The sequence below is a fragment of the Rutilus rutilus genome (assembly GCF_951802725.1).
Source record: "Rutilus rutilus genome assembly, chromosome: 3".
NCBI lineage: Eukaryota > Metazoa > Chordata > Actinopteri > Cypriniformes > Leuciscidae > Rutilus > Rutilus rutilus.
The window spans coordinates 26,956,466-26,982,039 of record NC_140211.1 but is presented as its reverse complement, the minus strand read 5'-3'; the positions used below and the strand labels follow the sequence as shown (position 1 = coordinate 26,982,039).

General features: G+C 37.9%; 1 protein-coding gene across 2 annotated transcripts; it reads right to left on the bottom strand.

The window, feature by feature from the left end:
- Positions 1-441: 441 nt before the first annotated feature.
- rhpn2 (rhophilin, Rho GTPase binding protein 2) lies at positions 442-25,245 on the bottom strand. 2 transcript variants are annotated; one of them, XM_084405572.1, is made up of 15 exons: positions 24,990-25,245; positions 20,711-20,826; positions 15,842-15,970; positions 10,972-11,047; positions 10,456-10,533; positions 10,185-10,309; positions 9,692-9,858; positions 8,840-9,027; positions 7,689-7,845; positions 7,024-7,143; positions 6,735-6,929; positions 5,948-6,024; positions 3,340-3,486; positions 2,556-2,714; positions 442-2,238 (listed from the first exon to the last, which is right to left on the bottom strand). In XM_084405572.1, the coding sequence occupies exons 1-15, from the start codon at positions 25,056-25,058 to the stop codon at positions 1,996-1,998; spliced, it is 2,046 nt and encodes a 681-aa protein (XP_084261698.1). In that variant the 5' UTR covers positions 25,059-25,245; the 3' UTR covers positions 442-1,995. The 2 variants fall into 2 exon arrangements, with proteins under 2 accessions (XP_084261698.1, XP_084261699.1); XM_084405573.1 differs by having other exon boundaries at positions 449-2,238; positions 5,978-6,024.
- Between the last annotated feature and the right edge of the window lie 329 nt (positions 25,246-25,574).

Sequence of the window (25,574 nt, the reverse complement as noted above, 5' to 3'; positions counted from 1 at the left end):
GTTTAACTGAGGTTCCTCAGAATTATAGAGGTCAATTGATCATTATATTATTATGGTATTACAGCATTTACTCTCTAATGGTGAGATTACTCCATTCTGCCCTGCCTTTATATTGAGTTTCACATTCAAGTCACAAAGGACAACAAGGCTTTGAAATATATATTTTAGAATTCAAAAAGGAGAAGTGGGTAATATATGACTACATCATAGTCATGTCATAATCTACATATTCTGCTGCGTTCACAGTCGGTTATCTGTCTTAAAAAAATACAAATCGGAAAAATAAATTATGGCAAAACTGTCAAAATGTATTCATGCATGACCTGTATTAAGATATAACCACTTGCTTACACAATTGTTACTTTTAACCAGATTTGGCATGGTTGGGATGATTACACAGTGAATGACCACAGTAACCTCTTACACAATAAGAACAGCCACAGCTTTGACCCCGTATTTTATTTAGATCAAAATTGACATATACAACATAAAAAGTAGACAACAATATAGTTTGCGTCATAATCCAGACATTTCCATAGACATATCCATTGGTAATCTACATAAATTGTAGACACAAGAGCAACTAGTCAATAAATCTGCTCTATTATTACTAACATTTGTAGCCAAGTTACAATTCCGGGCATTGATGCAGATTCTGGCTTGACCCTAAAGAAAAGGTCTGTGAACTTTAACTTTCAAAGAATCATTAATATGTAACCTTATAACATAAACACCCTCTCAGAACAGTGTTTGTCATTATAATTCCAAATGTGGCACTAGCAGAAACATAAATGGTAAGGATACATTCATTAACAATAATAAAGTTTTTACAAGCAGGAGCGGAAGTCCAGTTAAATACAATTTTGTCAGTGTAGACTGTTGTAAGGCATTTTAAAGGCTTCTGACTTTCTAGGATTCTGAGAGGCAGTGTTTTCCACAAATAAATGAAAAGTTAAATATTATCAGTAAGACAAAAAAAAAAAAAAAACACATCTGTAGCCTTTGAGCTATACCATATAAACAGAAGAGCGTACACCAAGTAACAGAAAGATATGTAACCAAAAAAACAATCAGGCCACAGTTTCACGATACAAAACCTAAATACTTAAAATGAATACATGTTTATATAGATATTTTTTCTCTTTATTTTGCATAAAAATTATTTGATTATCAAATGTGTATAAAAATCTACTTTGTAGACAGTGAAATATTCCAACACTGAAGAAGTGTCAGGTAAAACACATGAAGCAAAGGTTAAAAAACAACAGCATTTGTATTCACTGCTATGCTCCATCCTTCTTGCTTGAATTTAGCAATAGAGTCCTATCAGTATTTCACTTCAGTACGTAAATACTTGAGTTACACCAAATCATATTACTGTTTGTATAGACATTCCAAGGCCAAAAGCTATTCACCATCCTCTCCTACATTCTGTTCTTCTACAGTGATTGACACAGGATTAGAATTCTGTTTCGATGATGCAAGATCATCACAGAAACCTGCTGTGGTGGTCTGTCTGTAAGCTACAGGCTCAAAAAAAGGCTGCATGTTAACTGACAATCTACCAGCCCTCATTTTAATTTGAAGAGGATGCCTGTTAATGCCACTAATTTGTGGAATTTTCCCCAAAAAGTAAAGAAAAATCCTTCATAACACCATTTAGCCATTCAATAAAACAATAATAAAACAAACCAATAAAAAAATCAAAGAAAAATACTTCGAGCAGCATACACGTCATGTTTTTATCTACTGATTTGTTAAAACACGTAATCATTCACCTTTAATTTATTGGCGAGATTTTCTAGACAACCAGACAAATGAAGGAACAAAAATATAGCTTACACCTGTGTTTATATTGGTGGTTATTATTGGTAAAATGTACATTTTTATTTTCCATCTGTAATTTATCTGAATCTCACTAAAAATCTCTCCTCCTCTTCTTGCAATATAGTGTGCTTTTACACTATCAGCATACGTATATATCCAGTTTTGTGTTTAGTAGAGGGCGCTTTCATTATATGAGTTGGGATAGGTAGGTCTGTTCCAGGGTGCATTGTAATCTGCAGTAGGGAGACTCAGTGTGCTGCTGCTCTTCTTGTTCTTGAGACCCCAGCTGAGGAATGATGGTTTTTTTGCTACCTTGCGAGACTTCGGGTTTTTATCATCCTCATCATGTGCCAGGCAGATCATGGAGTAGGTCTTCGACAGACCGCCGCAGTATGTAGCACTCTTGGTGGGCTTCAGAAACAAATAGAGAGAGAGAGAAAAAATGTAACCACCAACAACACTTATTCTGAATAAAACAGCATTTATTTGAAATATAAATATTTTGTGACACTATAAATGTCTTTACTGCCACATGTGATCCATTTAATTCATCCTTGATGAAGAAATATAAATCTCTTCTTTTTTTAAACCGTACTGACCCCTTTTGAACGGTAGTGTATTTATATTCATAACTATATTGTTGATATTAGCACATCTAAATAAATATTATTAAATATAATTCCTCCACCAATGGTAGGCAAAGAAAACCTTGAGAAAAAAGCAGTTACCATTGGCTGGCTGCTGCTATCCATCATGCTGACCACTCTGATGTTGACGCCCTGTTCATCCACATCCTTTAAAAGCTTCATAACGTCACTCACTCCCAGCCATTTGCACTCTGTGTCGCCCACAGCAACAATGTAATCTCCTTCTCTCAGTCCCTCAGCCTGGTGATGAAGAGACAGTGGAGAGAAAAAGAAACAAAGGAAAAACAGGAGAAGGTCAGAGAAGTAAATCACGTCCTGCACTTTGACAGTTCAGATATTTATGGTATGAGTTTATCGGCACGACCACACTGCTGTTACCATAGAGATGAGCTCTGAGAGGACTCGTTCTTGTGCTCCAACAAAAATAAAGGGAGTTATTTGTGGGAGACACACAGCTGCTTGAGACAGCTTGAGACTCATATGGTCAAAAACAGGTGCAGTGGGCGTGGATATATGTGTGTTTTGTTTTCATTTAATTGCTGTGGTCAAAGATTAAATCTACGTCAGCTTCAAGGACATTCACATGTATAAAAAGAAGATTAATTGAAACAGGAAGTAAGTACCTCTTCTTATAATTGTCATTATTTATTTGCAATACAATGGAGGGGGGAGAAGTTTACAACAAGGAACACACAAATGTCTCAGTTTCTTTTTGTCCATACAGTTGTGCACAGTGGTGTCCACTGTTGTTTTGAACACCATTGTTCATTATATGGACAAAAAAGTTCTTTAAAATATCTTCTTTTGTGTTCAACAAGCATTATTGTGTTTGTGTTTGTGTTTGTGTCTGTGCGTGAACACTCACTGCTGCGGGACAAAGGGGATCGAGTGACTGTATCTGAACGGGCACATCTCCCTTCAGAGTGAATCCGAGGTCTCTGTCCTGCAGTCTCAGCCGGATGGTGCGCGGAGCTGACCATCTCTGCTTAGCGGAGAACACTGACAAAGGCCCCTGCACAACACAAATACAACAGCAATTCACTATAGCAACTCACCTAATTCAAACACACTCAGGGCGTTTATAACTTTAGCCTGCCACCCTGGTTGTCCTTGGCTGTAAATCCAAACTGCTCACCATCCAAACATTTGGCTTACTGGCAGACTGACTTCACGCAGTATATGCGAATGGCTTTGCTCATATGGTGTAGAAGGTTTATTTAATATCATCATGAAAAGCACCGCCATCTGAGGTGATGTTCAGGTTGAAGCGTTTAAGGCAGTGGTTCTCAACCAGAGGGCACAAAAAGTTTTACTTCCAGGGGGGCCAAAAAAGCCTTAAAAATCGTACAGGGTTAGTTCACCCAAAAATAACATTTCTGTCATTCATTACTCACCCTCATGTCGTTCAAAACCCGTAAGACCTTCGTTCATCTTCGGAACACAAATCCGTTTCTGACCCCACAAAGGCAGCAACGTTATTACCACTTTCAAGGCCCAGAAAGGTAGTAAAGACATCAGTAAAATACTCCATGTTACTACAGTGGTTCAACTTTACTGTTAGTTTCCTATGCTGTTGATGTAGTAAACACAGTGCAGCACTTCCGGGTTCTACAGCAGAAAGGCGGCTCAGTATTGGCCAACACCACGACACATGCGTGTGATGCTGACGCAGGAGCTGGCCAATGGTGAGCCGGCGTTCTGCCATAGAACCTGGAAGCACTGCACTGTGTTTGCAGCGTAAAGAGCGTCAGACTGACACAAACGAGAAGAAATTGTTATTTTTGTTTGTTTTTTGCGAAAAAAAAAAAAGTATTCTCGTCGCTTCATAACATAAAGGTTGAACCACCGTAGTCACATGGAGTATTTTAACAATGTCTTTACTACATTTCTGGGCCTTGAAAGTTGCAATGACATTGCTGCCAATGGCTGGTTCAAAAACCTTTCAGATTTCATCAAAAATATCTTAACTTGTGTTCCGAAGATGAACGAAGTTCTTACGGGTTTGGAATGACACGAGGGTGAGGAATGGCAGAAATTTCATTTTTGGGTGAACTAACCCTTTAACTGCAATGATAAAACACTAAAATAAAGATGTGTTATATTAATATGTTTTACCTTATTTGATTTTATTACAATAGAACTACCAGAGTTACATAGTGTATCAGCTTAGATAGGAGGGCCTCTCTGAGAAAAGGGGGGTACTTGAGTCAAAAAGTTTCAGAACCACTGGTTAAAGTGGTATATGGTTGACCCCTGTCTCAGAAAGGTCATCTGACTTGATTAAGGACTTGCAAAGCTTATATGTTAAACTGACCTCCCCATGTTCTACGGAAATGAAATTTCAAGTAAGGGGTAATTTAAAGTGCCCATGGTAACTGTTACAGGATCACAGCAGTGGTTCTTTGAACTCTCTGAAGGTCACTCAGACATCTGAAGGTGGTAAAACTCAAATATACGCTTCCATAAAACTAACCACATCATAAACTCTGCCTCCTTCACCTGAATTAGCCTGCTCCCCACAGCCAGAGGGAACGGAATATACGTCACTGTGGTTCTTGAATGTTCCAGTTCTGTACACCAGATTTACAATTCTAATATTCTAGCACAGTCAAAACAATTCTTCCAGTTTCACAGAATCTACTGCAGACGAAGACTGTTTGTTACAGAAATCAAACTCAAAATAAAGACAAAGGTTAGGTTGTGAAGATTATCTTGAACAAAATGTGTAAGAATCAAAAACATTTGTTGGTCACAGAGCTTATTTTCTGCAATAATCCAAAATACAATGGGAAATTTTTTTTTTTTGAGGAAATCAGACTGATGCTAACTTCTGGATTGACCTAAAATCACTGCAACACTCTATAACAAAATTATTTACGCAGAGATATACATTTGACAATTATATAAACTTAATTACTAATAAAAACAAAGGTTTTAGAAGGAATCAAGTTTAAAAAAACCCTCAACAAGTCGTGGTAGGTATCATTAATGTCTGTGCCTGGTTAGAAGTTTGTTCAAACCTCTGACACCAAATACGAGTAATAGTAATAGTATAAACAAGGATGATTTGAGTTTTATAGAGTCATAGTTTCAGGATGTTATAACACTCAGAAATTCAGATTCAAACCAGGGTTATTCATATTAGTACTGTGAAAGGAGTATCATACTCTACAGACTGACCAAACAGATTCCCCAAAAATTCTAAAATATGCCTCAGCATCATCCCCAACTGGTTACAGTATTTTGGTTTTACAAAATATATTAAAACCTCAGATTGTTGAGGTTATGGTCTGTTTGGCCAGTGTGTACAGGTCAATTAACATGGGTCTGTTCAACAGCACACATGCTCACATAAGACTTAATTATTATGGAAAACTATTCTGTGTACCAAAAAAGCTGCAAATTTGTACAAGCATTCCTGTGCTGTGAAAAGAGCTCGAACAGTTTTTGAGTAGAATTAGTAGCCCACATACCAGCCGATGGAATAGGTCTGTGACTTTCACCTTGATGGCAGCTGGAATCTCCATCTCAGCTTTCTTTTCCGTTTTAGCTAACAGAGAAGGAGTAAAACAATGTTACTGCATGTTTACAATGTCAACTGAACTTAGCACTTTTGTTCTCTACTGTAACATGCCGGTCGTGTTCTGAGAACACAGTTCAAAATGTGATGCTTCAGTGAAAACAAAACTCACTGTTGCATATAGGTTACTTTTTAGATTTAAAAACTACAGCAGAACTGTCAAAGTTTACAAGAGCAAATAACATCAATCTCCAGTAATCCAATCATGTGATCAGGCAAGACAGAACATTTGTTTAAATCTGGAAGTAAAATGCATCTCAAATGTACCAGGACACATCCAGATGCATTAGTGTTTATAATACAAGTGTGATATGGTTACATGCGATTGCAACTAAAAGGGTGGTCACACTGCACTTTTAGTTCCATTGATTTCCATTTCATACGCATAGAAATGCGAGAGACAGAAAACGTAAGTTCAGCACTCTGACCTGTATATTTGTGAAGATTTGTGCCCAATAGAAAATTAATTCGTCATGGCATGACTGCTGAGCTAAATTAAAATAACACAATGCATCCATTTTGGATGCATTATACATTGAATTATGCTTTTTAAAAAGATGCTGCAGAATGTAACGTCATATTACGACCGTTGCAGTTTTTGCAAAAATTTTTTTGTGGTCTGAGTGATCACATTGATTAAAACATTCTAAAACTGACTACTGTGTCTATCTCTGACTTACAGATAATATCTGGTGCAAGCATGTAGTCCGTGAACTCATCTTCTTTATTATTTTGGTCGAACTTGGTAAGAGAGCGTTTGAGGCTAGCTTGCAGAATGTCACTCAGGATGTCCAGTTTTTGCAGGTGTCGACAGCAAGAATGTGTGCGGATGGCCTCTTCGTGTCCCATGATGGAGCGCTGCAGATGAGCTTTACCTGAGCAAACAGACAGAAAATATTAGTTCAGTGTGCTAAAGTGGAATATCCCAATCATTTACACCTGACAGGTAGGCATGTATGAGCTTCACACCTATTCTCCGTCTGTCGTCCTTATTCTTCAGGATGTCAAGGGGAGAACGTCCCTCTGGCATGGCATCGTATAGTTGTGACAGAGCCTTCTCTTGTTTGTCCTCATCATCACTAGGCATCACTACATATACAGACACATACATCATCAACATTTAAAAACTGCATTGGTTTGTTCAATACAACAGGATACAATCCTGTAAATTTCATTTTATTCCACTAAGGCTATGTTAATTGTTGTGGCATTTACACATTCCATTATGCATTTACTCGGTCTGTTAAGCCCAAATAAGCTCATTAATAGCCAAAACTGTCTTTTATGGAGAAGTAAAAACACAAGAGAGGAAGAGAGGATGGAGGAGTGACTGTTTGAATAACAAAGAGAATGTTACATAATCCCATTAGTTCTGGCACAGTCCATCAGCACACTGTCAAAAGTAGCCGAGATACTGAAACTTCTCTGGCTTTCATCTGCCTCCCTCTTTACGTCCTCAAAAAAGCTCCCCAGAATAAAGTCCATTAAAGCACTGATACCTGAATCCTTCTTTACTCTCACAAGGAAAAGGAAACAGTTTCTATGAATGAGACACAAAGGTAACCTTTAAAGGTTCCAGTGGGCTGTCAGCCAAAGGGAGATGGCCAAGAGCTGTGATTGGCTGCTTAACTTACACTGGTGGTCAAGCAGAGCGGTGGAGACAAAGTAATGGGCCAGTGAGTTGTAGTGATTGGTCTTCAGATGGGACATGGTAGTCCAGAAAAAGGGCACGTTGTTCTTAATGGGGGTCTGGATCATGGACTGGTGAACTTGACTGTAGGTCTCCCCCACCTGAGAAAAGAAAGGAGAGAGGGGTAAATGTCACAACCACTCCAGACAGAGGAGTAACTGTAGGCTTTGGGAAAAGGCCTGCATACTGACAGGATCAATAGGTCAAGTATTTATACATATGTAAAAATGTCCCTTCGTAACGATGCCCCAAGGTTGAATTAAAACAGAAAGAATATCACAGCAAAACATTTTTTATACATACACTACTTTTCAAAAGTTTGGGGTCAGTACGATTTTTTTCATGTTTTTGGAAAAAAGCGTCTTATGCTCCATTTATTTGATTTAAAAAAAATACAGTAGAAAAAGCAATATTGTCAAATATTATTACAGTATAATATAACTATTTTCCATTGCAATATTTATTCAAATGTAATTTATTCCTATGATGGCAAAGCTGAATTTTCAGCGTCATTGCTCCAGTCTTCAGTGTCACATGATCCTTCAGAAAACATTCTAATATGATGATTTGGCGCATAAGAAATATTTCGTCTTATCAACGTAAAAAAAAAAAAAAAAAAAATATATGTGCTGCTATTTTGGTTGAAACTAAATATTAAGGATTTCAATATTTCAAATTTCAAAACAACAGCATTTATTTGAAATAGAAATCCTTGGTATCTTTATACACCTTTTTATACAATTCAAGAATTTAATGCATCCTTACTAAATAAAAGTTTGAACTAATTTAAATCATTTTTAAAGCTAGTGAATTTAGGCATCACTACATTATAATGTACAAAATTCATTCTGAGATTTGCTAAAGATTACATTTAACAATGTTATGTGTGTGTGTGTTTTTTTTTTAAAACAAATAAAGGGACCATTAGATGACAACAAAGCTAATTGAAATGTAAAAATAAGGAAAATGAGCATGCACAATTAAATATCAACTAAGTAAATATTAAATAAATAAAAAAAACACTGCAATGTATTACAGATAGATCCCCACTGTAATATCACTGAATTCTTTAGTCTGAAAACATTTAACAAGTACCTTGGCAGCCTCTTGTGCCATTTTGAGCAGGCTGAAGAACTCATTTCGGATTCCTGGCAGAGTGATCAGCTCAAACATACACTCCTGCGCCTGTGCTAGCATCAGCCGGATCAGCATGCTCAGCATTGCAGGACTCATATCATAACTGGGAGTGTGTGTAAATGTCTCCTTAAGGAAGTGCAGCACACCTACAGCAGAACATACAGAAACAAAACCGGACAGAATTCAACATTACATTCAACATTATATCTACACAAACCAGGCCCCTTATATTTGCCAGTCCACTGCAGCACAGCGTAAATTAAACAGAAAATTCTAGATCATTTCTTATTAAGCTTCCCAACATTATAGCTTATATAAAATAGCATTGTCATCTCTTACATTTAATGATTTTGCAAACACAGAGATCTTAGAGATAAAAAAAAGACTTGTAGGACAGTGTGTCAATCAATTTCTGTAATAAATCAAAGCAACAAAAGGGGAGAACGATCATATTTGGGCTTTCTTTCCGGTGGAGATGTACAAAACGTTCTATGTGATGAAAGACAGCGGGGTTGGCTGTTTTGATAGCTTAAGAAAGCAAGCCAAATCTCTCTTTATGCTGCTGTTATTTTAAGGAGGTTAAAAACCAACACAAGCCACTGAGTTCCCATGAGCCTGTGACAGATCTGCTGTTGAGGGGGAAGAATTACGTCATGTTCACTCCACCTTAAAACACAATCAGAACCTGAATACACGTCTGTTCTCATGAGGCAGGAGTTCAACCATGGTTCATCATGGATAGTTTTGGATACCTTACCTTCTCACAAACTTATCTGCATATAAGAAGTGCATCTACTCAAAACCTCTCACCTGCAGATTTCTGGAAGGCAGCGATGGCGTCCTCGAGTCCAGCTTGTGTCTGTCTGTCGGCACGGGTGCCAATCTGGGAGTAGAGAGCTGCCATGTTGAAAAGCATGCTGGCTTTCTCCAGAGAGATGTTCTGCTGGCACACAGGCATGCCGGTAAAGGAGTCATACCTGCGTAGGCACAAAACAATGTGTGTTAAAAAACACAGTTCGGTTGTTCGGTTGCATGTAGTGCTGTGTTAATAGGAATTGCATACTATATGTTTATTAACAGTTCCGTTAATTCTCTCCAGCTTTTTAATGATGACACCTTTTCTTTATTTATCCTGTCATCTCCCTTTGTCTCTAGGGTAATAAAATGAAACAAAAAGCTGATGTATAAACATAGAAACAACAAAGGCAGCCTGACAGTCCAGTCAGACCAGTTGTGTGTTTCCTCTGAATGAGTTGTTTTGTTTACAGCTGATACATACTGGTGTGGGCGAGATGCAACCTACCATGTGAAGAAAATGCCCAGCTGACGTGTAGGGGAGAAAAATCGAGTCTCCAAGAAGGAAAGTTGACTGAAGTAGTTGGCAAGCAAATCCACACCAGAAGGATTACGACTGGGGGTCCGACAGGCCTGAAACACACACATTTACTTCAGGATCTTTGATAATACCGGTCTCATTGGTTAGTCTTGTTTTTACTGATCAGATTTATGTTATCCTAAATTTCAATTTCAACCAAGAATCGAACCTGGCACCTTTTACAGAAGCTGTATCATACCTGTCTCAGGTCCATCAGGTCATCAATCTGATCCTGAAAGTTTGAGCCGTCTTCACTGTAGTGTTCCAGGATGAAGTCCTGTTCAAATAAAGCATTTTCATATCAATTCATTGATAATGTCAACGCAAACACAAAAAGGCCACAGTCACGTTTTCACAGGTCTGTTCTCCTTGTTAAACTTGTCTGAAAACTGATGTAACAATAACACTGTGTCATAGATTCACCTGCATTGCTATGTCATTACAGAGCTAAATTACAGGTTGAAAGCATCTGATTGATCCTTGTCTCTCAACAAACATCTCAACACCCACTTATTTATAAGACAGTAAATGCCATGCATCAAACATCACTGTAGACTTTCAAAACAGCAATTAACGTTTTATCGAGTCTTTGGCTTCCTTGTTTATTACTCTGTGACCTACTTTCTGTTTTTACTAAGAAAAGCTTTGAGAATCATGAAAGCCACCTAACTCAACACCAGGTAAACATTGAGGGGTCGTCGTGAAAGAAACTGACCTTGAGAGGAACAGAGAAATCGACATCCTTTGTCTCCTTCAGTCCCAGAGGGATGAGAGGGATGCTGGCTGTCTCTCTGTAAAATGAATACAAAGAGAGAGTAGAAATTAAATTTAGAAAAACCAAAGGAGAACACTTTCAGTATTTCAGTAGGAAAGAATAAGACTTTAAGGCTGACTCAGAAAGGCCAGACCCACTAATCTGTGTGTGACTCAGAACTGAGACATGCTTGTGTATGTGACCCCTTTCACACATTACAAATACTATGACGATTCTCTGCGAGTTTCAATCAGCTCTAAGACTGAAACAGCTGATACCCGAGTAAAGGATGGTTTACCATCACAAGCCTATTAACCTACTTGCGTCATAGAAAAATATTGACTATTAAAAAAATTTGACCTAAGAAAGAGGTGTCTGTGTGTGAGTGGGTATGTCTGGTACATTTTGTCTGATCAAACTTTGTAAACTTCAGCACAATATAATTATATGCATGTTGTCATTGCATTAACTACAGTGCTTGCACTGGTGGGGCATTAGCTCAAAGCAGGCTGGGTGAAGACAGACTAGAGAATACATGAGTGTGAGCTGATGAGAGGCAGTCCTGGTCTGTCCTGATTGCATCTAGATGACAGATAACAGATAACAGTGCAGCACCAGTGTGGTTCTGGGAAATGTTTGTGAGAAATATTGCCGGACCAAAGGAAATGACAGTAACTAAATTCTCTATGCCTAATTTTTTTTTTTTTTTTTTCAGATTTTTTTGTTAGACTGTAAGGACATTTATTATGATATTATTAAATATTTCTTTCAAATAAATGCTGTTCTTTTGAACTTTCTATTCAGAAAAATATATTACAATAGAAAACAGTTTTTAAATTATAATATTTCACAACATTACTGTTTTTGTTGTATTTTCAATAAATTAAATGCAGCCTTTTAAAACAAACAAAATCTTTCCAAATTTAAACGGTAGTGTATGCTAAAAAAGTTTTAACATTGGAGTTATAAATTGATATTAATGTATTATGTAAAAACAATGAACAATTATATATTTATAAATAATCTAGATTAATAAATGCTGTATAATTTTTGTTCATTGTTATCTAATCCATTAACTAAGGTTACCAAAATGAACCTTGTTGTAAAGTGTAACCAAGTAATTAAACACAAAAGGCGGGAGAAGATGTGTAGAAGGAAGTTTGTGTAATTCGGTCGTTCAAATTCTGGAACAGATTACTTGCAGGCCTAGATATAAGAACTTGCTCTCAAACTGGAAACAAAGTTAATTTCAAACTCCTAGAGAATAACAATTTCCATGTTGCAAGTGTAGCACTGAATCACACATCATGTTGACATCTGCCATGTTCTTTCCAAGTTGTAATAAGAACTTCAAAGAACGCAAACCAATCACGGTGCAGAGAACATTAACTGCAGTGATACACAGAGAACAGAAGACAGGTTTGTCTGTACACTCTTCAAGCCATGAGAAAAAAAGTTTGTTTCAAAAACAGACAGAGGGATAGAAGGGGGGTGCAGGGCATGAAAGAAATGAAAGAATGCAGTTCTGTACTTATACTGATACACACACACACACACACACACACACACACACACACACACACACACACACACACACACACACACACACACACACACACACACACACACACACACACACACACACACACACACACACACACACACACACACACACACACACACACACACACACACACACACACACTAAGCTGGAAGCCAGGTGCAAAAGAGAATGGCACATTGTGTGCAGCTACAGGAAGACCTTGTTCTGTTCGGTCTTCTGTGCATGAAACACCGGTGATAACACTGCACCAATGGGAATATTCCTTTTCTCAGACTCATCATATTCAGGAGGTGATAGGCTTTGTTTGTTTTACAGGACAAATAAAGCGGGTTTGTAGAAATTTGAAGAAACACATTTGCAGTGAGGAGGAAGAGAGTAACCGGAGATTCTGGAGAGAGAACGCAGGCTGGTATGCACAAGCCCTTCAAAGTCAAAAAGCACAACAACAAATATACTCAACAAATACAATGCCTGTCCAAAACGGACACACGTACTGCTTTATTACTGCTATCAGTACCATTTTAAAGCAGCAGTACAGTATTAAAAGTATGCAATGACACAAATGGAAGTATTGGAATCATGAAGGGACCAAAATCAAACGAACTGAAACTTGTAGTTTCTTCAGAGTCGCCACCTTTTGCCTTCTACCTATGTTAGGGTTCTTTAAACCAACGTCAGACACCTGGGATGCTTTTTAGATGGAATAAAAATGTAAACGCTTGTTGGTAACTTGAATTTGGATTTAAGCATAATTTGAGCCAAACCCATCTGTTACAGGACAGATCATAGCATAGGAGATTTAAAAGATTATATTCATTGACAAAACAAATTTTAAGTTTAATTCAAAAGATCTAAGATTATGAGAAACATAAATTGAGTCAAACCTGTGCCTTTGTTAAACGGACAGTTCACCGAAAATTAAGACAAGAGATGATATTTTGATAAAAATGTAGTAATTTTATTTTATTTTATTTTTACACAAATGGTGTTGTTTTGGACCCTACTGAATTTCATTATAGGGATTAAAACATTCTTCATATATATTTTTTTGTGTGTGTTCAGCAGAAGAAAGAAAGTCATACAAGTGTGGAACTACATAAGGGTGAGTACATTTAAAATAAAAAATAAAGGGTGGGTGGATTTTCATTTTTGAGTGAACTATCCTTTTAACACATACCACACTTTTACTTCAAAAAGAAAAAAGGAGGGATTGTCTCTCATGTTTACAGCTTTAAAGTGAGTTATAATTACGGATGTAGGTCAAGGGTTCAGAATCCGGTGCAGATGTCTGCAGGAGGTTTTTCTGGTTTACTATGAACCCTTCAGGCACAGGCGATAAACACTCTTTCATTAGTGCTTGGCCTATAAGCCTCAACATGTTATGAAGCTAATGCTGATGAAGAACTAGCAGGGTTTGAGCTGAAAATATGTCTGAGCTTTCTTAGAGCAGAGGAAGACGGCTGTTCACGTGCAGAGGGTGAAGCAGGCCAAAGACACTCAGGGGTGCGTGTACGTGTACACACTCTCACTCACAGTGGTCTGAGAGGCAAAAGAGGGCTTAGAGAGGATTTAAAGAGGACTAGAATCCAACTGTAACCAAGGAAACACACTCCAACCTACAAAATAAACAAAACATACACAGCATCATGGTCAAAAAAGCATGACTGCAGTGCCACTAATGAATCCTTTCATTTTGGCTGCAGGGTTTACTTTTCATGCCTAATGAAAGAAATCACTAAAACATCCTTGAATACAGAGAACGTGTTTTCCTCTCTCTATTGCCATCTATCTGACGGTATGACCATTCTAAGCCAAAACATTTTTTCACATATGATGATTTTGACAGAATTTGATGCCAGTAAGAGAATGTCAAACATGCTATAACTGTGATACCATGGAAAAGGAAGCAGAAACACAAAATTAAAAAGAAAACTTGAACACACTCCTACACATCCTCTTCTGACACGTGAGAGGAGACATGTGGTATGTGTGTGAGAAAGGAGGAATCACCAGAATCATCAACCTGTCAACCCACCTCTGCATAAACCTGTCTGACCAGTTGTGTGGAGTGGAGTCTCTATCTATTGGAAATTTGATTCATGTAAAGAAACTCAAAAAGATGTACCCGACTGACCAATGAACCTGCAGTCCATGTCTTGTCTTCTCTTTAAACTTCAGCCAAGTTTAGATTATTTCTCAACTATAAGGGTAGATAGCAATGGAAGGAGCCTTGGGTAGCATAAGTAGAAGAGACCCTCCAATCAACCTTTTCCCTGAACACAGAAGCCTCCTTTACATTTCTGGTCTTCAGTGTTTCTAGGCAAATTAGCTACTTCTGAACACAAAAGAAGATATTTTGAAGAATATGGGTAACCAAACAGTTAATGGACCCCATTGACTTCCATAGTATGAAAAAGAAATATACTATGGAAGTCAATGGGGTCCAACTATCCCTTTAAGTGCTGCGAGACATAAAATGCATACAATTTTATGCTTTAATAAAATGAGACATAAAATGCTTTGACATAAAGTGCAAGGCATATATTCTTTTATTTTTATTTTCTGGTGCTCAAAACACATATTTTGCAGGAATTTCTTCAGTTTATTGCTGTTGTTGTGGCAGTCATGTGGCAGTGACTTAATACTTAAACAGAAATTGCAATTGTATTTTCTTCACTATTGTGACGTTTATCCAAGTGAAAAGGCTTCTCAAATAAAAAATTTATAAAAAAGTTGGGCAGGACTTGATTTTGTCCATCAGGTTTTGATGGGATTGCTGGATTGTTGTTGTTTGCTAATTGCTGCGATCTCATTTGAATGACTGGATTTTCTTACACTTCCTACAGTTCCTAGTACTGGAAGGCCTTATGACTGTGTAGCAGGAGCTCACAAAATTCCTTCTGAGATACAAGTCATAATCGCAGGAAATTTATGTGCATGCTTACATGGAATCTGTAGCCACAGAATTTCCAAAAAAGCTTTGCTGATTTCCGCAATATTCAAACATCTATCCTCTATGACCTCCTAGATCAGTAGAGAAAATGTGATAATACAGGGCAGTGAGCAGGGAGTCTGCTCTTATATCATTCTGCACACAGCCCTTACATTACTGTAATTCATCAGGGCTCTGTGTGTCCAGATAAACTGGACATGTGCGTGAGTAAACCTTGTGCATCCTTTTCTCTAGAATGGATCTTAATCTGCCTTGAGTAAATTCTCACTGTATCTTTCTTCATCCTAATCAGTGCTATGTGTGCGTGTACTTACTGTACGTTCTGATAAACTTCCACAGAGCTGTTGAGTCCTTCCAGCTCTTCCATAAGAAGCTGTAGATCTGAGTTGACATAACTCAACTCCAGCACCACCTGCTCCCGAACCTTATTATTGGACGTCGCCCTTGAGAAAGAGAAAGAGAGGGAGAGAGAGGATAAGCAGAGGTCATATCTACAGTAACTCACAACACTGCACCATTCGCACAATTTCACAATGTCTCTGGTTTGAAATGTCCTGCTAGATCAACATCTGCAGTACAGAAGGGAGAGGCTGATAAGAATGTAGCTTTTGTTATTTTGTGTGCTTACTGGCACATGATAGAAATAAGTGGCAAGTGTGCAGTACAGCCATGCTTGTCAAAGAAAGGCTTTAGAATTAAACCACACAGTCCTGATCAAACACTCACTAAATAGGAAAAAGAGATATGCCTGACTAAAACCAATAAAACACCACATTATAGAGAGACAGACGAACATTTGCATAGCGGCCCTGTTTCATCTGTGACTTCTATTCTAAAATCTTGTCAATGGGAGGAGGTGAGGTGAGGCCAGGTTGGACTGGAGACTTGAGCTCTTATTATTCACACAGGCAACATCACACACAGTTGTAAAACAGAAGAAATAACTTTGTTCCTTTTTAATCGCATACCTTGTGGTTCTAACAAACACACTCAACAGAGGAAAAAAAGACTACCAAGACACATTTATCACATGTATATACTACTACTAACAGGATGTTCTTTAATTTTTAAGTAAATATAGCTCTTATGAGTCATGTTTTCCATTGTTTAATACCCAACACCTCCCTCACTGATGGGATCGCATCAACCTGAGTGAGAAATTCACCTCTCTCTGCTTTTCACATCTTCTATTATATATAATGCAGTGGTTCACTTTCAACAGCAGAAGGGCCCTAAAAAAATAAATAATACACGTCTTAAAGTCCTCATGAGGTAGCATATATACAGTATTATTCTGTACACAAACGCAAAAGCACATTGGCAGGGCGGAACATTACAAAATTAGCACTCAATGAAACCGGTTGGACATGTAGGCTCACTCAAACAAACACACAAGAATGTGGATTACAGCCACTTAGATCAGAAAGATAGGTATGCGACGACACGTACCTATAGATAGGTTTCTCAACGCCACGACACGTAGAGAGAGAGAGAGAGAGAGAGAGAGAGAGAGAGAGAGAGAGAGAGAGAGAGAGAGAGAGAGAGGCATGTGGGGGAAGGGAGTTTAATAAAAGTAGATGACATCCTTACAATCAATCTATTATGTGGTCCCTTCTCCCATGAACCACTAACCTCTGAGACCCATGAATGAAAGAACATTCCAGATCACCTCTGAACATAGAGCAGCTATGAATGGAAGGAAAAGAGATTGAGCAAGAATCCACACCCCATCCCAATAATAATGAGCTCAAACAAAGAAAAACACTCAGACATCCTGCTCTATTGAAGGGCTACAAAACTGACTCATGAATATCATTAAAATACATACAATCTTTAGATCTGACTCACAAATTAAACACAGAAGTAATTACGGTAGAGTGTTTCACTGAGTTATCGACAGAGAGATCCTCAGGCTTCTGCTGACATGACTGTGTACGTCAGTACGTGCCTGCGTGGACGTGTAAAACAGGCTGACAGAAGACCTCAGAGCCATTTGCACACCCATCAAAGCATTGCAATGACCTCACTAGTGTACCTGTCACAACCGTCACCTGTTGACTAGTGGGAATTTGACTAGATCTAGAAACTGCTTTATGCCTTGTATCTGCTTGGATCCAGCCTTGTTTCAGTCAGCCAGCTCACAATATCCATCCAAACACCAGCCAATCTCAGATGACAATAATTGAACCAACATTGATTTTAGCCCCAACATATCATCAACCCACAGAGAGTAAAAGAAGGGAGACTCACTTATAATTTCTTAGTCAAAAGAGCTTGTCCAAACTGTATTGTTCTATTAAGATTTAAAGCCACTTTGATGTCAATGCCAATCCAATGCTCTGCTCCAAGGACCAACCCAGCAGCAGGTGTGTCCTTCAAAACCATGGAGACAACAGACACACTTAACGTCCCCATGGCGACCGGTTTGTGCAATGTTACAGTGTGTGCTTATCGTACAGGGAAAAACATTGGGATCTTTGAGAGAGGTAATGTAATGTATCAGCTGTGGTTTTCACAACAAGATGCAACAGCAGTTCTGTAAACTTCACAAATATCTGTCCTTTCTGAACGAGCATGGGTGTTCACTGAAAAGATGGCAGTGCTTCTCATCGGCTCACATTTCATTTAAATAAATGCTTCCTTGAACAGACCTGATAGAAATCTGACAGACAGTCTAGCACTGGCCAGTTACAATCAGGCAAATTATGTCCTACAATCAAACCAAAGTACAATCAGAGCTTTCGTGTCCTGACACAATTTGCATCAACAGTTACAATATTCAAAACCATAGATAAACTTTTCAGCAGCTGAAAGAAAATAGGCAAAAATATACGTATTACTGTTCAAACTTTTGATCCGTTTTTTTTAAAGAAATTACTCATTTCATTCAGCAAGAACACATTAAATTTAAAAGTGGCTGTAAAGACTTTTAAATTGTTACCAAAGAAATCTGGTTCAAATAAAATGCTGTTCTTTTCTCAAAAATATATATTAGTAGCACTGTTTTCAACATTGATTATAATAATAATAATAATAGCAATAATAAATGTTTCTTGAGCAGCAAATCAGCATATTAGAATGATTTCTGAAGGATCATGTGACACTGAAGACTGGAGTAATGATGCTGAAAATTGACATCACAGGAATAAATTACATTTGAACATATAATAAAATAGAAACACTTGAATTATATTAACATGTACTTTTACTTTTTGAACAAAAAAATGCAGCCTTTGTGAGCATAGGAGACTTTCAAATCTCTTTATAAAAAAATAAAAATAAGTAAACAAAGAGTTATTTTTAGGTAATGGCATTCTGTTTACTGCACATCATAAAAGTGTGTGCCAACAAATTTATGACTGCTCAACAGTGACACATGCATAATCAATTTTGTCAATAAGCCATACCAATTGAAGAAAGTGAATGTACTCAGTTAGAAAAATATATGTTATATTACTCATTTTAACAAAGGCTAATTTAAAATGACCATTTTTGGTTTAGGGTTTCAGCCCAGTAGGCCCATTATTTTCAGTTTCCAAATTCTAATTCACAATGATTCGTTTTAGAAACACCAATGCCATTAACATTCTGTGAACAGATGTGTTCTTTTGTATGAAAATATTCTTCCTTGATGCCATATTAGCGTGCTACAGAACACCAGAAAGGTGACACTAAAAAATGTTTTGCATGATACTTTGCATTTTTAGCTAGACAGTTTTTTCCTCTCTCGTCTGGTTCAGCTATAGTAGTACGCATGGCTGACCAGCAGTTAACATACTTTTCAAAATAAACGGATCTAAGCAAAGCAAGTTTTTTAAAGAGATTAAAGGGGAAAATATTACTTAATCTCTGGCAAAATGGGCTTTCAATAAAACGTGGTTGCCTATACAGTAGAAAGTCGAAAAGATTTTTGAAATTGGTGCTACCTGACTAGAGAAACCAGAAAACCTTCCCTTTCGCAAAATAGGTAGGAAACCTGAAACACCCATAATGCACTCGCATGTTGCCATCCAAGGCCACTCCCACCAGTCTGCTATGGATATGATTGACCAGGGTCAAAAACCACCTTGCTTTTTTAGGGAATATTTCTTTGCAAACTTTTAGTGATGATGATGGTGTTGAAGGGGGGATTAAAGAAACTGTCATTCTGTCAGTTCCGCCCAAAAGCAAGACGTTGTCGCGTACAGGAAAGAAAGCTGTGGCCACAGTGTTCCGTTTTTACCATAAAGGTCCTTGTACATTGAATCCGAAATGTTGGCGTGTGTTTTTTCGTATCCGTCACTCTGTGGCTCTAAATTGTCAAAACACCATTCAAATGCTTGTTACGGATGCGAAAAACGCAGAAAATCGAACCCGATCCGAATTTTTTTTTGACGGACGAAAGTTTCGGACGTGAATTTCGGACTCAGTGTGCAAGGGCCTTAATGCTGTTTAAAGAGATAGAATATACAATATATATAGAATAGATATACAACTATACAATGATACAATTTCCAGTGATAAACCTACCCTTACAACTGTTTTGTTAATAACTCTCTGTCAATCCGACTGTCCGAAGGATAGGATACAAAAATGCGTAAGTATAATCTGTAGTTTTCAATGTCCTAGTTCTAGGCTCCATTGATATCTATCAGGTCTGAAAAATCTCACATATTGCATATTCCCAGCCTCTTTAGTCATCAGCTTTAACAAAGGCACAATGTTACTGTGTCTATCATCAACTCCAAATCTAAAGGTAAAAATGATAAAGGCACACCTGACAGGTGAGATGAGAGTGCAGATGAGCTCCAAACACTGGCATTTGCACACATACAAACAGACAAATTCTTTGACGACAGGTTAGCAGCAAGGCTTCTGACTGAAACCTCACCTCAAAAAGAGCAAAGGATTCCTCCAAAACAGGGAAATGATTTACTTGACAGAGCCAGGGCTCTACGGTCTAGTGCCAGATACTTCAAGACAGATGTTATGTAACCAAAGCAAAACAGTGAATGAAAGACTACAGAACTTTATTTAAAAGAAAAACTTGTTTTGTCAATGATTGAAACATTATTGGGTTATTTTGGGAACGATGTCCTGCATTTGTTTGAATATCCACCCACATGCCCGTAGACAAACATCATAGGTGATAGATGAGCGCTTGCCCTTGTGTTTGTGTCCACACATAAGTGTGCTTGACTTACTTGAGAAGGTTCTCTGCTCCAGCTCTCATCCTCATCTGTTTGATGATTTGCTGGTTGAGAAGCGCTCTTTTATTCTGCAGTTTACTACGGCCAGTCTGAGCAAATGGATTGCATCCCTGTCAGAGAAAGAGATGGAGAGAAAGAGATTAACAACACCTTACATGGCTCTTGGGGCGAGGACTCCCTATTGACAGCTAATATAAAATGAATTTATTGGCTGTTTTTATACACTGTGAACATTTCACAATCTTATAAACCACAACTGCAATGCATTCCATAATTCCTATAAAAGATAAACACACAAGCACATGCCAGCCGACTCATACACCTTGTCAGTAAGGTGTGGATTGGAATACACAGTACATGCTGTAATTTCCTACCCAGACACGCCTATAGAGAGTATCTATCTGTCATAAATCTGATAGCTGAGGGAGGAGGTCTGATTTATAGGAGGCTGGTATCAATCTAGATGGATAAAAACGCAAACTGGTTACTGCTCTTATCGTGACAAACATTCTATGAGATCCTACTGTGAAAACGTAATGTCTATTTCTGAAAATACATAAACTAGCTATGACTGAGCACACAGGAAAGAGCACCAGCTTTCAATGGTGAAGTGATCTAACTTTTTATTTCATTATAGCCCAGTCCTAATGTATTAAGTTATACAAAATTGACCGCTCGATACATAGCATGTTTGTGAACAGCAGATATAGCCTAGTTTATTTCAATCTTATGGTAATTTATGGTTAAAAGCGGCTACTGACATTCACACAGTCACTGTTTAGGATCGACAACTATACTAAAAGTGTGGTCACATTTTCCATTGTTAGCAAAATGTCACGTTCATAATCCAGTACCTTCAATAGAAATCCATGTGATCAGGAATTTCGAGTGAGGGCGAAAAATTTCCCAGCATAGATTTAACATTGGGTTCAAGTGGGTCATATGAAGTAGCCATGGAATGCTGTTTGGTTTGAAGGTGACCTCTGTTGATTGGTGCTTCATGCATTGCTATACTATTAGAAATGGACAATGGACTGTTTGCTCACAAAATTTCACCCAAATCTCACTAATGTGACTCTTGAATTGTTACAAAAACAGGTTGAATACCATCTGTAACCAAAGTCAATACCATTTTCTATTCTTGCAACAGCCATGAATAACATCTGGAAGCACTGATACAGAAGTAAATGTTAAAGATGGTGACTTTCATACTACCTGAAAGTCTTATTTGACCACTTTTTTAAATAATTATTACTATTGAGGTTTATCTATCAAATCTTAATTAGCAGACTTTGGCGTTACAATGCTTTATTTATAAGTGCAGATGAGTACAGCTCTGGTGGAAGAGAGACATTAAATGCATCTAAAAGTGTCAGATAACACACAGCTCATATCTCCGTCTCTTTATGAGTTACCAAACCCCCCCCCCCAAAAAAAGAAGCGCAACACACGTGAGATACGAACATGTGCAGTGCGGAGTGCCTCTCGTATTGCATGACATGACAGACTAGCTGCCCCGTGAGGATTTGTTCGCACAATATAGGTTGGCCGAAATGCACAGGAAATTTAAGATAGTCGATTTAATTATATAATTTGGTTGTTAATAATCTGACTAAATGTGAATGTAGCAACCTCAAACAAGAAAACCATAGTCTGCTGCAGTGTAAACATGGGCTGCCTCTCAATAAATGCAACAGTGGTTGTCAAAGGGACCAGACGTGACCTCTGCACATTCTAGAATACCGACCAGGGCAATGTTTAGCGAAGCAGATCCAAAGAGCTGCCAGCACAACTGCGTTCCACAATCACACAGCAATTACCCTGGACTAACAGTGCAGACAGAGCAGAAACAAGGTCCTAATCAAACCAGGGCGCAAATGAGACAGAAAACAGGGCCTCAACTGAGTTGTATAAGTGTTCAATATTTTGCAACTGTTATATATGGTGGGGTATCCGCACAAATATGAGACTACGGTAACAAATGTTAATTTCTATTCTCAGCCTTGAGTTCTGTCTCAAAGTTGGACTACACAGGCAACAGGGAGTAGCCTATGCCATTATGAGGAATTTTTTCATTTTAGTTTAAGATACACTCTTTCCTTCTTACTCATAGCTGATCGGTCACTTTACGTAATACTATGAGATGTTCAGAAGCCATGTTTTACTAATCCTAAATCACAGAACAGCTTCTCTTGCCTATGCCAGGACATGAGATGGGAGCATCTGTGTTTCATTAATGTTTGTGGTTTGGCTATACTCTGTCACTGGGCAGATGCAACACTAATAGGAGGAAAACTGGGGAAAAAAATGCTGAATCTGCGATTCAGTTTTTCTAAGCAGTGCAGCCCAAGCAGGATCAGCTCAGGAGGAAATGGACCAAAACCACATCACCGGTCTGAACCAGCTCCCACCTGGTAACAGGCCTGAAACCTTCTCGCTGCAGACGGCTACCACACTCATTTTCAAAAAATTCATGTAATAAATGAAAATGAGACATAGGAAATGTACTAACAAACAAACAAAAAACTGCATTTCCTCTAAAATCCAATAAGCTTTGCAGTACCATAACCATATCTGCCCACAATGATTCAGAAAACCCAGTCGGTGATCCATTTTGCTTTTTTTTTTTTACTTCCCATTCGAGTGAAAGCGCCTTCAGACAAACATTCAGAGAGAAACTGTAGAAACCAATCACTATGCAGGCCAGTTTTACATTACCCACTTTAATATCAATAAGAAGCCCTGAACAACAAAGCCCAATTTATACACTCTCAACACAAAGAGAGGTGAGCTCAACAGAGTTACACAATTTAACAATAGACCTCTTCAGCTGCCATTCACATTAACAAAACTAAATTCCATCCAGAGTCTATAATAAATGTCAGAAACCTGTCAAACAGCTATTCTTCCAAAAGTCAACAAACACATATAGATGTAGCCTACACACAAGAAGACACAAGATAATCATAAGTATTGGTGTGAAGAGTAATACCGAATACTGTAGTCACTCAGTGGTTGATTTACAAACACACTGAGACGATTTCACCATGATCACTGCAGAACCTGAATTTAAAGAAATCAAAGTTGTCCAAATAAAAAGACAAGAAAATGCCAAAAACAACTCTTTACACAACTTGCTTACAAACAATTCACAATAAATAACCACAGTTTCCCCCAAATTATGATAGTTCTGCAAAATCATGACATATAATATGGGATTGTCTGCGGTCATGTTTACATTTATGACAGTGGTTCCTAATTAGAGATTTGTATTGACTCTATAATAATTGATAACGAAAATAATCAACAATATATTTTATTATAAATTAAACTTCACAGACTTCATTGAACGAGTGCAACTGAATAGCAATGCAATTAGTTCAAAAAACATAGGCTACATTTTTCTAAATATTTCTTGTTAGGCGTTAACTGCAAGTATTAAAAAAAAATCTATATATTTTTTATAAGAGCAGTAACTCTTAATGTATTATTGTTAGGGAGTAAATATGTAATGCATTCAGATGAGTGAGATGTGTTCCTCCCTCATATCAGTTTCAGTTTTTCTTAATAGCATATATATAGCCTAGTCTACATTCTCTATGTTTCATTGCCTTCAAATGGCACATTGTTTGAAGCACAAAACTGGGCAGGATATAGAATAACAATTTTTGCAAATAATTAATAAAAATTACTTAGATAAAAAAATAATGCTAACTAGTAACTAATTAATTATCAAAACAATCATAGTTGCAGGCCCTCCTAATAACAATTTATTGTAGTAACACTACCTGGAGTATGGTTAGCATGTTTTTTTTTTGTTTTTTTTTTGTAAGGGACATTGATATAAAAAAATATATTTATTAAGAAACCAAACGAATATGGTGAATAAAATACAGAAATTAGTAACGTTAGTAATCCTTCAAATAATAAATTATATACATGGTTAATTGTTTCTGAGTCTAAACTGTCTTCGCTTGGCATTGTTTTGTTTGGGCAGCAAGAGCAGATGTGTGTTCATCTCCAACAGATCCTGTTACAAACACCTTATGAAGAAAGGAGGCTAAATGCCTCGTCCTTCACTTGTTATCTACACTTCACGTCTTACAACTCATGAAAGAACATAAAAATAAGTCACGAATCTTTTCAAAACGACACTAGCAAAACTGCAGTGATGCTACATACAACTAAGACCGTGACAAATAAAAGGTCTTGAGGAATTTAACGTCATGGACCCTTCGAGAAAAACAGAAATGAAACTTCGAGTCTCTCTTACCTTTTTGAAGTAGCCATTCTCCACCGGTCCGTTGGTCTTGCACCCATTGGGAAAAAGAGTGTCCGTCATTTCTGAATTCTCAACCGATGGCCTCGATGAAATTCAGAAAGCAGAAGTCGTAAGAAGTTCCTGCAGCTCAACAGGTGTGTGTCTCCAGTGAGATCTCAGATATCTATTGATGCTCCACTGTTGTCCAAACTCTCCTAATCACATTCAGCATTCGCTATTTGCTGCACTTCCCCGTCCCGCCCCGCTCCGGATGCGTCACGAGTCGGGGGAGCTGCCCCTCAGTGGGCGGAGTCTGTCTGATCTCACCTGCGCAATTGCCACGCCCCCGATTCGACTTGTTTATAAAGGGCCTGCATCAACGACGTTATATTTAGCTCAAACATGGGTGACTGTTTAACTTGACGGATAGTCCAAACGTACCAGCCGACAACTAATGCATATCATAGTTTTCAAATTACAACAGTGCTTTAAAGAGTTTGGATTTTGCTCTATTTTTTCTACTCAGTATAGGACAACTCAGTCAGCTGTCAGCAACCACAGACCCAGACGTGCCTTTTTCCAGTTGTACATGTATGT